Source organism: Anser brachyrhynchus, assembly GCF_964034855.1.
Source record: "Anser brachyrhynchus genome assembly, chromosome: 3".
Classification (NCBI taxonomy): domain Eukaryota; kingdom Metazoa; phylum Chordata; class Aves; order Anseriformes; family Anatidae; genus Anser; species Anser brachyrhynchus.
In genome coordinates this window covers 92,692,915-92,707,308 of record NC_137696.1, presented here as the reverse complement: position 1 = coordinate 92,707,308, position 14,394 = coordinate 92,692,915, and the positions used below count along the sequence as shown (strand labels likewise).

Sequence of the window (14,394 nt, the reverse complement as noted above, 5' to 3'; positions counted from 1 at the left end):
AATGTAGATTTTTGCATATTTGAAAAGTTCCATAGCTGGTTATCCACCACCTTAGCTAAGCAGGCTGACCTTCGATTTAATACTGATTCTTGTTGTAGCTGTAGTCCTCCAAGGGTACGAGGCTAGTTATGGGGAGAAGTGAAATAGGGAGGTACCTGTGGAGAACTGCTTTGTTTATGAAGCCAACTGATAATTTAGAAAAAGTAGAAGTGCTATTGGCATACAGCTGAAGCCATCATCCCATAGTCTTCAAGACAAAGAGGACTGCTGTGATAAAAATCCTGACATTCCTTCTTCTGCTCCTTCCTGCAAATTATATCAGTTATCAAAGGCTCTCTCCCTAAAAATCTCTTCTTTCGGTTTAGTTTAACATTGATACAGCATTGTGCAAAGCCTTTGTGTACCCATAGCTGTTTTGAAATTTTAGGCCTTCTTTCCATGCATGAAATTTTGATACTGTTAGGTCAAGCAGCTGTCAGTACTTCAAACTTTTTTTTTTTCCTCTTTGTATTTATATTTTATATTGACACGTAAAAATCCTTTGGAATGTTTTTGATCTTTGTCAGTCTGATTCTGTTCTGGTTTGATTCTGTTCACGTTGTTGGGGATCTTACCTTTGAATTATTTGGTAACATGATTAGGATCTAAGTGCAATTTGCAATCATACCATAAAGCCAAAAGTTCATTTTTCATATTTCTCTCATTTATTTCTTAAAAATTTCCATAAAGCTTTTTCCTTCTATGAACTGTCTTATTCTGAAGACTTCTACAAGTACTTCCTGAGCTGCATAGAGTAAAACAGTTTTTATTTTTGGTACGCCTGTCTGTTATTCTGAAACCTATTTAAAAGCAAGTCTTGTAGAATGTATTTATTCAGGAAGTAAGATAGGTAAATGTGCTTTTAAGTGTATGCATTTTAGGCAAGTCACTGTCATACTGACTTCATGGAATAGGTAAATACATATATGTATAGCTAGAGCTATATTTCTGATATTCCCACAGTTCTTTGTCATGCATTTAATAGTCTTTAAACTTGTGACTTTAAAAAAAAAAAAACAAAACAAAACACAAAAACCCATAAAACTGTAGACAATGATAACTGCTAAATTTCAGTGTAAACGTAAACTTACAATAAATTGTCAAAATGTAGAATAAAACTTTATAAAAAGGGATGGAAAGAGATAAACTCTCACTGTTTTTCCAGTGTTTTGAAAAAAATCCTCCTGTTTGGGATTGTGTCAGAGTTTCACCACGAGATCACATGCCCTATCTGTGCATTTTTTTGTTTTGTTTTGTTACTGATTAATTTACAGTCCTATAGTTTCAGTTATAGCCTTTATGAAAACATAGGGTCAAAGATGTCAGAGCAAAATTGAACTATAACTTTTATTGTAATAAGCAGCTCATAATAAATAGTTGAAATATTTTTGTTGATAAGAATGTTTCAAATGTCTTTCTCTGGCTATTTTCAATATAGCCTCTAACTATTTAATGATTGAGAAAGAAGTCATCTGCATCTTATTGCTGATGAGGATAGTGAAACATTAGTCTTTCTTTTTACAGATAACATATTTAGTCTAACTTGGGAAGATCATACTTAGTCTAACTTGGCAAGATTGTTTCTTGGCACCTAGGTTTAAAGCCCAGCCTTTTTGTGTCCTGACTTACAAAGACAGGAAAGGTTCTTTTTAAGTTTAGGGCCTAATCTCAGTATTTTCAAGTGAGAAATTCTGAAACGTAAGATCTCTCATTTATTTATTTCTTTTAATAGGGTACCCTTGAAAGTGGAACAAGCAAACAATGCTCGTGATGCCTTGGCTAAAACGGTGTATAGTCATCTCTTTGACCATGTGGTAAACAGGGTAAACCAGTGTTTTCCATTTGAGACTTCTTCTTTCTTCATTGGAGTTCTAGATATAGCTGGTTTTGGTAAGTATTCTTAACAAGTAAAATGTTTTTTCTAGTAATCTGTTATTACCACTGTAATAATACACATGTATGGTTTCATTGTATGGGACCTTGCTTTGGTTTGCTGCCAGATATAACTGTCTGTTATTTGTCATAGAAATATGATCCGCCACAGCATTTTTCTCTCTTTCTTACATGCAACTTGAAAATCTGTAACAGCTTTTATTTCATTGAAAGAAACAAGTATATATCAAAAAACATTTTTAAATGTTAGCACTATGAAACTTCTCTTATTTATTGTGATGTAAATTGTTGGAATGCTGGTTTATCACAGAAGTTTACTATTTTTCAGAATACTTTGAACACAACAGTTTTGAACAGTTCTGTATCAACTACTGTAATGAAAAACTGCAGCAATTTTTTAATGAAAGAATTTTGAAAGAGGTATGTTGTATTATTAAATTTGATTTTTTTTTTCAGTAAAAAGATACTAAAAGTAATATCATTTTCCATAAGATTTCTCATTATGCTTATATTAAAAAAATGAGTCAACCACAAGTGGTCTTCTTGCTGTGTGACGTGATTGTGCTAGAAAAGAACGTGACTTTTCAAAAAGAAGCATCTTCCTTTCTTCTTCCCTTAAAAAAAAATCAATGAAGAATTCTTACTCTAAATACCATTCATTAAAATGGGGCATCCAAATATTGGGCAATATCTTGTAGATAATGGAAGTATCTAAAAGCATTGACATATCATTAAGGAGGTGAGGTTGGAATATGATAAGCTGTGCAAGGGAATTCTAAAATGTGTGTTCGTTCATGCCCAGTTTCAGTGGGTAAAAAATATGTGGTGAGTCATATTTTTTCTTTTACTATTATTCCTTATTTTTTTTTGTAAAGGAACAAGAACTTTACCAAAAAGAAGGCCTGGGGGTTAATGAAGTGCGCTATGTAGATAATCAGGACTGTATAGGTATGTACTTTTGAAATGTCAAGCTATTCACTAGCATCTTGGAGAAAAAAGCTTAAACTACTTTAAGCAGTTAGAGGCAAAATATAAGTAGTGCTAATTTCATGTTTTTAATGACTGTTGAAACCTTGTGATTTCTTTCTTTTTTTTTTTTCTAAATTCCATTTCCAGTTGGTAATGGATCCATGTTGTCCTGCAGTGTGTTATAACTGCAGGTGGTACTTCTGAATTTCTTGACATTTTAATAGAAAACTAATCAGAATGCCTAAATATAACAAGATAAATAAAAAGAAGGGTGTGGGGGTGTCAGAGGGAAAAATTTCCATTATTTGAAACACCCACCCACCCTTTTTGTTTTTGTGAGCCAATTGGCAAAGAAGCAAAATGAATTATAGGCAATAGGCTGTAGAGATTCCTGTTGCTGTGCTGGTTTGCACAGACTGATAGACCAGGGGCTTACTTGTTTTCTTTATGTTCAACTTGTGTTCTCCAAATTGGTGTATTATGAACAGAATTTGACCTTGCTTTTGCATTTACAGCAATTTATTTATGGTAACTAGTCACTTAGTTCTGGCTGGATTGAGGATTCATAGTGGCAGAATTCAACATCTGTTGCAAAATGTCTGCTGCTCTGAGTTTCTGTAGCTCTGCTGAAGAAGTTTTCACCTTGTTGGATAGGACTGTGCAGTTGGTAACTCTGACTTAACTAAAGATGATAGCTCTTGTCAATCAGGCGTCTTAGCCATCTTGTGAAAAAGCAATAGAAATGTATCTGAAGGAGGGAATAAAAACATAGCAACAGAAAATGTGATTTCTATGAATGCAAACCATACCTCTTCTAGTGGTTTACTAAAGCATGTGTGTGAGCCTGTTCCCAAAAACGTTATTATCATGTAGAGACCATCATGTTTCTGTAAAAAGTGTTGTTCCCCCTGCCGTTCCATTCCTGTTTGTTTTGAAGCATAATCTCAGAATCAAAAAGGGTTTCCTGATGCCTATTTAAAGAGGTCTCTCTCTGTATAGTGGGAAAATGGGTCAGGTTGTAAAGACTGTAGACAAGTTGTCTTTTACCACCCATGGAAATGGCTTGAGCAGCTTACATAAACATACAAGTAGTAGTCCCTAAGCCATGACCCCTTTTACTGTTCCATGTGACACCCCACCAAAGATTTTACACGTTTCTTCATTGTATAAGGTATTCTTAGGTAAGTTAGTAAAATCATGGCCTGATTAAACTAAGCCTTTTTTCTGTTCTTGAGTAGTCAGGAGAAAAAGATTTTCTACTGCCTTTAGAAGTGAGTGAAAAAAAAAATGTTGGTTTGTGTAGAAATACGATTTTGCTTAAGGTGTTGGGCCAGGCCAGTGATAGCAGTTACCTGATACAAGCAATTATCTCATAAAGCTCATACTACAGGTGTATTCAGGTACTTATGGGACTTAGAGGACTAAATTGAGCTTGAGACCCACTGTAAAAATAAAACAATCCCTGCCATATCTCTTTGCCCTATGTTCCTTGTGTTAAAGTTAGAATTTGATAATATGTATAGAATCTTGATTAAATCAACAATTAAAATTTATAGAATTAATTTACAGTGTCTTTCTGTGTTAACAGCTTTCCCAAGATAGTTATGCAAAACTAGATCAGTAGCACTTTGCACTTTTAATGTTCAATTCTGGTATGTGATTATGTATTTAATTTTTGTGTTTTGTTATTTTTAATAGATTTGATTGAAGCAAAATTAATAGGTGTGCTGGATATTTTGGATGAAGAAAATCGTCTTCCTCAGCCAAGTGACCAGCATTTTACTTCAGTTGTGCACCAAAAACACAAGGACCATTTCAGACTCTCTGTAAGTTTGTGTTGGCTGTCTTCTTTTAATAAAACAGTTCTTGGAACTGTTGATAGTAACACTGAATTTAATGAAAACCTTTTCTAGGAAATCTCATACCACAGCAGTTTGTATGATCTGTATGCTTTTGTTCAACAAGTTCAGTTATTAGGTTTGTTTTGAAAAGTTCACTAAAGGCTTGTTAAGTCTTCTAGCAATTCTAATATCCTGTTGAAAGTATAGCCATATTCTTCACTTCTGTTTGAAGACTGTTAGTGTGTAAAGCATGAAAAGGAAAAATACCAACACATTTTAATTTAGTCTATTTCATATCAGATGAGCTATTTTGTTGTTAATTTCCAAAACTGCTTGCTTTGGAGAAGATTTCACTTGCATGAAGTGTCTAGCTAACACTTCAGCAATGAAAGTAAGTAACTCACCAGGTGAATTTATTTGTCGTTAATTCTTTAACGTACAGCACTCTGTGGAAGGTTAATGTGAACCATTGCAACTTTTATACATGACTTCTGTTGAAATACAAAACAAACAATCAAACAAAATCCCTGCTGAAAAAATGCAATCAAAAGGAGCCAAACAAAATTGCCGGCTGCTTACCTTTCTTAAAGTTTCCTCTTAAGCTTGCTTAATTAGGTTCCTGTGCAATGAAACATTCTTGTCAGTATGTATATGATCAACAAGGTGGTTGCCTTTTAAAAATGTTTTAAGCTTCTATCTAATCCTATTTATATGACAAGGCTATTTGTCAGCTTGTCATCAGCTGTGCAATAAATGGAATAGAAATTGTTGACAAAAGGCAAAAAGAAAGTCAACTAAGTAGACTTAGCAATCCTGGACAATTTTATTTTGAAGGGTGTGAATGAGAATGAAAACAGGTTTTTGAAATATCTTGGTTTGAATTGAAATAGTAGTGGTCTTCACCACTGTATTGCAGGCAATATCACCTTCAACATCCTGGCAAAATCATGGTGATATCCTAGGAATACATTTTTCTCACTCTCCCATGTAATTCTTCTTTGTAATTCAAGTTTTTAATTCCAGATCCCTAGAAAGTCTAAATTGGCTGTTCACAGAAATATCAGAGATGATGAAGGCTTTATTATCCGGCATTTTGCGGGAGCAGTATGCTACGAGACGGTAATGTTACTTAAGTGAATAAAGTCAGCTGTTTCTGTTACGCTTTATAATACGCTTTTCAGTGTATATTGGTGAGAATAACAACAACAAAATTTGTTAATTAGAAGAGAAATGGCAAAGTTGATGTGTTTTAATTTTGAAATTAGTTTTGTGAATGTGTGACAGAATTGATGTTTTAATTTCTTTTAACTTCTCAGATGACAGACTTCTGTTGACATATTTTGTGTAAGTGTCAAATCTGTAGGTAACAGTGTCAACATTACAGATATTGAGCCACAGTCTGCTACAAATCTTATGTCAACAGAGGTCTGCATCTCCAGCAGGAGAATATACCACATAACACAGAAGTGTTGCTAGACTTAAGCAGAACTTTTCAGAAGCATGCTTGTTCTATGCAATGTAAGTTTATTATTTGTTAAAACTCACATTTTATACTTTTCCATTTCTACTGTTGGTAGGAATGTAAGAATATGAAATAGCTGAAATTGTCACCCTCAAATACATGCTGAATACTTGTCCTTGTTTTATGACTATTAATCATACAAAAACATTGAAACATCCTAAGCCAACAAACACAATTCTTGAAGAAAAAAAAAAAAAGAAAAAAGAAAAAAGTAAGGGTATAGGATAAATGAAAGATCCATAACACTTCATTGTTCTCGTCTGATACTCCAGTGTGTAAAAGGGAAGCTAATTCCAAAGATGTTCTTTGTCATTTGAAAATGCAGACTTTCAGGGCGTGTTCTTACTTCAAAGTACTCCAAGAATAATGATTGCTATAGTGTTTTGAAATAGGTGCATTCCGTAGATCATTTTAAAAACAAGAAAGCTGAAGTCTGTGTGCTACATAAACCAAGGTCACACACAGACTCAATATCAAAATAACACACAACGCTGGAATGCATTTATTTATGTTCACATGGTCTATGTTTACTGTCTACCTCATCATCATATGTTAATAATACCTTAGGGTTTCTTCAGGAACAGAGCCAGATATTTGCACGTAAGCTATGCTCTCTGAGCTAATCAGGTATGAGGCAGCTTTGGTCCAGAAGCCATGCTAACATGCTTGACTTCATTTATCCCCTTCTTCAGAGGGTTTTACTTAGTTTGGGCCTTAGTCGGACTACAGCTGCCTTGTATGCTGTTCATAGTTTCTTTCTCTTTCTCACTGGTCTTGTGGCAGCTTTCACAAGCTAATTTCTGGTGAGGGCATTCAACTGTCTACATTTATGTTCCTGTTGTGTTCTCATAGTCCAAGGGAATTTGGAAGGCCTGTGTTTGTCCTCTGACTCCCATCACCTTTAAATCCTGTTATATGATGTCTTGGCAAATTCATATTCTCTCATTCAAAATAATTTTACCTTCTTCTGTTCATAAATGTCAAAGTAACTATTGAAGTTGCATCACAAATTCTTGATAGGGAATTTTGTTAGGGTGAAATTGGATACAAGTGTCTTAATCTTTGAATTTCAGTTTAATAAGCAGCTCTTAACATTTAAAAGTGAGGCAATTTAAATAAAACAGAGATGTACGGCTTGTCGGAAGGGACGATATCTTTGGTTAAATCAACTGTTCTTCCATGGTTGCAGTACTACTAAGATAACTGTTTTTAATTTCATTTTCCCAACTTTAGATCCACCAGTTAAAGTGTGCATGCTAATTCCTATTTCACAACAGATCTTAACTTTTCACTGCTTCTAATATTATTTAAGGTTCTCAGAACTATCAAATTGATGCCCCACCCTGGAGGTGTTCAAGGCCAGGCTGGATGGGGCGTTGGCCAACCTGATCTTGTGGGTGGCATCCCTGCCTATGGCAGGGGGTTTGGAACTAGATGATCTTTAAGGACTCTTCCAACCTGAGCCATTCTATGATATGCTGAGTACTGGAAATGGAAACGAGTGTAATCATTAACAAAAGCACAACAGGTGTCGTAACAGGCACTAAACCTTACCTAGGGTTTCATAATTCGTACAATATCCTTCAAATTTAACAATATCTTTCCTCTCTGTCGTTAATGTTTTGTGTGTCCAGATGAAAAGTTTGAAGTAACATGAAAATATTTATCCTACATATTATTGCTGATCTTTGAATAAAGTGTAGAATTCAGCTTTTCTTTAATTTTAACTTAATTTTTACTTCAATTTTTACTTAAGTAATTGGATCAGTGAAACAAGTGTGCTATTATTTCTTGGCTTTTCTTTTCAGACACAATTTGTGGAAAAAAATAATGATGCTTTGCACATGTCCCTTGAATCTCTTATATGTGAATCCAAGGACAAGTTTGTTCGACAGCTGTTTGAATCTAACACTAACAACAACAAGGATCCCAAACAAAAAGCTGGAAAACTTAGTTTCATCAGTGTGGGAAACAAATTCAAGGTAACATAACATAGCAAATAATCTGTTTTCCTGGAATATATGCCATTTCTAATTTACTTGAAATAAGTAGAACTTAAGGATGGGAGAACTAGTGGTTACTTGACATTCATGCAGCAAAAATGTTGTTAATTAGATGTTTTTTTCTACTAAATTGTAAGAAACCAATATATTCAACTTGTGCTATACATTTCTGTCAAAATATGTTTGATAATAGTTCTTATTGAGATTATGCAGTAATCAGTAAATCAGGATTTTGCAAAGCCACATGTAAGTCTTTAAAAGGTTTAATCTCTTGATCTAAATTTGAATTCTGTGTACTTTCAGGAGTTCTAAATGTGTCAAAAGGTGTTCTTCCATCCTATCTTAATTTTGTGCTGTATAAGATACATCAATTAGTTGCAGTTTACCATTCTCAAAATTCAACACTTAACCTAACCACTGTTTTTCCTCTTAAAAATATCAATAGTCATGGCTTTCACAGAAGTATGTTCATTGTGCTGAATGTTTCCTTTCTCAATACCTGAATCTGATGCTTCTCCTCATTTTCTCCTTTCTTCTGCTTGTTGTAAAGCTGACCTTCAAACCTTGTCTTCTCCAAATGTTTTCTGCATCCTTTTCTCATTCAGCAGTTTTATTTTAGCTGGACTATTCCAGCTCAGGATGGCTAGAAAAAGAACTATAGGGGAATTAAGAGAGGAAAAGCAGGCACAACCATGGGCTGCAGGTAACTTTTTCAATCTCATGGATTTACTGTTGATAGAGCTGCTGCGATTTCAGTAAGAGCTCTTCTCAACACATCTGGGCCAGATCCAATGAAGGATGTACATGCCTTCAAATTAAGTGCTGTGACATTTTTGGTATGTTGTCTTGCCTAAGGCACCTAAAACCCCAATTCACATGTGTAGACCCTTCATGCAGTCCCTGGTGAAAGCAAGTACCTTAGACAGTCCCACGATCTCCAAGTTGAGTGGGGTCTAGCCAATAGCAAAAGAGTTTTTGCATTTCTACTCCATGTTAACATTATGTGCTGAATCAGGACTGCAAGATAAATTCCTTCTTGCATAAGTGTATTCTGTGGCTTAGTGTTCTGTAAAAATGCAAAGGCTGGAAGAAAAGGAAGGATATAGTACCAGCACTAGCTTTTTGTATAGCAACTGTATTCTGATTCTGGTCTATACTGTGTTCAGTGTTTTAACTCTAAGCATATGACCCTTGGTACCAAGTTATTGGTCAGTCCGGCAGAGGGAATTCCTCATACCCTTTTGGAGATGCGCTGTTATGTAGCCAAAAATAAATTTTCTTGGGTCAGGAAGCATACGAGAGACGGTCTGACTTGTAAAGTAGTGTTTCTGGAATTTAGCTGGGAATTGGCCATTCTGCTGTCTTGAGTTTTGCTCTTATCATTATTTCCTCCTCCTTCTTCTTATATAGCAGTTGTAGAATTAAGCTGTAGCAATTGGTTTAATATAAAATGTATGAACAGAGGACAGAATGAAAAACGGAATTACATGCAGATATGTGACCTCCTGGGCAAGCCCTGCAACCTTGAATCTGTTGTAGGTGAAGCTGAGATCCATTGTTTTTTATAATTGCATTTTCAAAATGAAAGCAACTGGGATCTTTTGAGATAATTTCCACTTTCTTCCATTTGGGTTTTTAGTTCCTCTTGGATTTAGCATTCCATGTGCAGTAAATGTGGAAATGTGAAAGATACGGTTGTCCAAGAAGGGTTAAGTAAAAAGGGAGGCATTTCATAAGTTAAGCAACAATTGAGTGGGAACATTTTGGATTGTATTTTGGACTTTGGTGTTCACCTCTGGTGTTCACCTAGAATATGACTAAAAGTCCTTTTTGGATCTGGCCCATCAATCTATAGTTCTTTCAGTGTTTTCAACTTTCATGGCATTTTGAATGTGTGTGTTAATTTCAGTAATTCATTTACTGTTACTTTCCCAGACACAACATGTACTATTGATGAGCACTAATAGCCTTGAAAATTTCAATTTAGATTCTGTCAAAATACTTCGTTATTTGAGTAGAAATTTCATCTCTGTAAGAACAAGAATTCTCAACCTGTCATTGTCAGTCAGTCTTGAATTCTTCTAATTATATCAATTATTAGATGATGCAGGGAGTTGTTTTTACAAAGCCCTTCACACATCCCTTCCTTACAACTAATTAAAATTAATTCATATAAACCAGTTGAGGAAATGAAGATGAATTAGTTCATCAGATCTACACAAGAATCTTTAGGAAAGTTTTACCTTAATATAGTAATGATGGATTAAATTGTGATAATTCAAAGAGCAGTAGTTTTAGCAATATGCCTTATTCGTATGATCATTAGTGACATTTACCTGAGAGAGTCTCTTATTTCTTGTCAAGTTATGATTATAAGGAAGGGGCATTTTTCCTCTAGCAGAAACATATTTTGTTGATGGAAATTAGGTTTTCCTCTCCAAAATAAAGCATTTCCTACTTAAGATAAAGGTTATATTCAACGTAGATACAAAGTGTATGTGAGAACTGAGCAGGAGGTTATCAACGTTTGTCATACCTCTTGTGGAATTCCTTCCGTCTTTCTAACTATATCCATGAAACATAAAAAAAAATAAATACAGTTGCGTCTACTGGAAGGAAGACCAATGGCTGTAGGTGATGCATATTGCCGATACAAATCTGTTTGCCTGTACTTAAGCTAATTGAAAGATATTGTTAAAAAAATCAGTCAAAAGTGAGATCCTTTCCATTTTGGTGCCAGAACAGAAAATGAGGAGTATGTTAGGACATTCAGAATTTTGTCTTACTTCAGTCTATATACCTAACATTTGCTAGTAAACTAGAAAGGCTAGCACAACAGTAATCTGTGTGGTAGAACAGACACATCCATAAAGCGAAAGTATAATTCTGGTTTTCTGATGTGGTCCTGGAATATTTAAGTCCCTACCAATTTACATCCCTACCAATAGCAGCTGTTTCTCAATATCCTACATATCTGGTAATGCTGTACTTTTCTCTCCAAATAAATGCAAATTTGTGGTATTATCACTGTATGTTTAAATACACCCATAATTAAATGCAGTTTAAAATTACAGTCTGTTGTCATCAATGTAGAATTAAAAATTTTGAAGTTTAGAATTAAAAATACATTATGAAGATTCATTTACTGAAATGACGTGACTTAGACTCTCAAGCCAATACAGCTTCCCCCCCAGAAAAGCTGAGTATATCTCATGTACTTTTGGTGTTATTTAACACACAAAGAGGCTTGTTAAAGATTAAATCTGGACTTTCACAAATTTTCAGTGTATTTTTTGGATTATTGCTGCTCAGTCTCATTTCCTTTATAACTTTATTGCATATTTCCTTTATTTTCCCAAATGTGCATGCACTTCTTTTTGATAACTATGTTGTTGTAAGTAACTGGTCACACATGGTGTTGTTGTACAGTTAAACATAAGTAATTTCTTCAGGACCATTCATGCACTCTTACATGATTTTGTCTGTTAAAATATGTGAATGTTTGATTTATCAATTCCGTTTGATTTACTAACAATAAACATGCATGCAGTAATGCTGTACCACTATTTTGTGTGTATACTTGTCGTTGTTAAAGACTACTGAAATGTCTTTTCTTTTACAGACTCAGTTAAATTTGCTTCTTGAGAAGCTTCACAGTACTGTAAGTATATACAGAGATGCAGGGTTATCATTTTCTGAAATAAATCATAATTCGTTATCTCATGTCTAGTGGTAAATAATTGCTTCAGAGTTTGCAGTTATATGGTACCTTTGAAATGTCCTGCTCTGAAGGTGATGAATATTAATTTGCTTTTCAAAACAAAACAAAAGCAAAACTTGGAAAAAAAAATGTTTTAGAATGGAAGTTACACAATTTAGGTAAAAAATACTAAAACTGTCTGAGCTGCAATCTCCATTCTTGTCAGTTTCATTTCCCTCTATTCACTGGTAATCATTGGTGACCAATTTTCAAAAGATTCAGAGATGTTACTTAGAAGTAAGACAATAAATTATTAATTTCTGTTTTCAGATTCCATAAGCTAGTTAGAACTAAAATGTCTTATTTCACTTTTGTGGTAGGCTGCAGATACACACATACTCAAAGAACCTGCTTCCCCTAACGAGAATTTGCTGTTTTAGCTGATGTAATTCAATAGCTTGCAGAATTCTCCATGTAATTCAACATACTGACTTTTTTAGAAGATGCATTTGTAGGAACACATTCTTGTTTTCTCTTGACAGCGTGTTCTAACCAATTCTGAATAGGGGATTATGGTCTGTCAAAAGAAGGGGAAAAACAAGGCAAATGATTGGGACAGGTGCTGGAGCATAGTTAAAGTTTTACAGAAATCACGAGGATGGTCTGAAAGAAAGATAACCTCCATCATTCACAGCACAGTGGAACCAAGAGTCAATCTAGGGAAAAAAAGTGTGGCTGGAGGTGCTCTGCTCTGACTTCAGCTAACCCATGACCGAGAACGTGTTGTTACTAGACAGATTCCTTGGTGGGCTCTCTCACTCTTGTCTGTGAAAAACACTGCAAACCAGTAGTAGAAATATGTTTCGTTAGTCCCAATTTCATTTTAGTTTATAAGGTAGGAGGTTATCATTGGGTACCTGTTAACAGAAAAATTTGAATAATCAAAAAAAATCATCCTTAAATAGAGGATGACTATGAAGTGACCAGAGAAAGCAGTGGTCAAAACTGTAGAGGTAATACATTTGGGGATGAGAGCAGGCTGGAACCACGTGAGGGAAGGGAGAGTGAAGACATGAGCCAAAAGAAATTGTAAGAAGTGAAAGCTAGAAAAAAGGGTAGTCAAGTTCATCTGGCATGATTCCAGTGTTAGGAGACTGGTAGCATGTGAACTCTGGAGAAATGAGGCATTTAGGTGATGTGACTATGGAGATGATGAGTGTAGTAGAATCCAGATTGCTAAATCTTAGTTAGGTTGTTCCAGTGGTAAGCAAAACAGTTCACTGAAAACCCCAAAGTCAAGGTTCCAATTAATGGCTTGAGCATTGAGGTCAGTTACATCCTTTTTTTCAGTCCAGCCTTGGTATTGATATATGAGAGCAAAAGAATGTCAGTTTCTTTTTAGAAAGGTATTGTTTTATTTCTTCCCTTTTCCCTGCCCCCAGTAATTCTTAAATGACTAACATATTTCAGGTGGTTTCAAAGTGTACAGATTCTGCTAACTCATTTTTTTGGTAACAGGGATCTAGCTTTATTCGCTGCATCAAACCTAACTTAAAGATGACAAGTCACCATTTTGAAGGGGGGCAGATCCTCTCTCAGCTTCAATGTTCAGGTAGTGTATGCCTCTGATACTTTTTCCTCTGATATTTTTTTATTTACTTGGCCATTGTAGATTGGTCCAAGTTTGAAATATGTGAGATGGAATTGGTATTTCCTTGCTTGAACCCTTGCTTTCTAGGAGGTAGCTTATTTATGCCTTATGAACAGTTACTTAGGCGCTCAGTAACTTCTTCTCATTTTAGTCAATAAAACACAGAAGTGATTAATTTGAACAGTGATATGGTCTCATCTGTATAAGAAGTCATTCTACTTTCCATCAGTTGTTTATTCCCTTGCTTTTAGTGAGTTCAGACACCTGGTGCATGTGTAAGAAGTCATGTTTTGGTACTTAAACTGCATCAAAAGAAGCAGAAGTGATTCTTCCCCTCTACACTGCTCTCATGAGACGCCACTGGAGTACCGCGTTCAGCTCTGGGGCGCCCAGGACAAAAAGGACATGGACATATTAGAATGAGTCCAGAGGAGGGTCACGAGGATGATCAAGGGGCTGGAGCACGTCTCCTATGAAGACAGGCTGAGAAAGTTGGGGTTGTTCAGTCTGGAGAAGAGAAGGTGCTGAGGAGACCTTACAGCAGCCTTCCAGTACCTAAAGAGGGCCTACAGGAAAGCTGGGGAGGGACTCTTTGTCAGGGAGTGTAGGGATAGGACAAGGGGGAATGGGCTTAAACTAAAAGATGGTACGTTTAGATTAGATATTAGGATGAAATTGTTTACTAAAAAGGTGGTGAGGCACTGGCACGTGTTGCCCAGAGAAGCTGTGGCTGCCCCATCCCTGGAGGTGTTCAAGGCCAGGCCGGATGGGGCTTT

The 14,394-nt window shown here is 35.4% G+C and overlaps 1 protein-coding gene across 8 annotated transcripts in view; it reads left to right on the top strand.

Moving 5' to 3' along the window:
* The window catches only part of MYO6 (myosin VI), a 106,420-nt gene that overhangs the window by 64,877 nt on the left and 27,149 nt on the right, over positions 1 to 14,394 (top strand). For all 8 annotated transcript variants that reach the window (XM_080583754.1, XM_080583751.1, XM_080583752.1 and 5 more), the window contains exons 13-20: positions 1,772 to 1,929; positions 2,261 to 2,352; positions 2,808 to 2,880; positions 4,600 to 4,727; positions 5,766 to 5,861; positions 8,073 to 8,246; positions 11,890 to 11,928; positions 13,486 to 13,579. In XM_080583754.1, the coding sequence (XP_080439880.1) occupies positions 1,772 to 1,929; positions 2,261 to 2,352; positions 2,808 to 2,880; positions 4,600 to 4,727; positions 5,766 to 5,861; positions 8,073 to 8,246; positions 11,890 to 11,928; positions 13,486 to 13,579 (854 nt within the window). The remainder of the gene's footprint in view (positions 1 to 1,771; positions 1,930 to 2,260; positions 2,353 to 2,807; positions 2,881 to 4,599; positions 4,728 to 5,765; positions 5,862 to 8,072; positions 8,247 to 11,889; positions 11,929 to 13,485; positions 13,580 to 14,394) is intronic.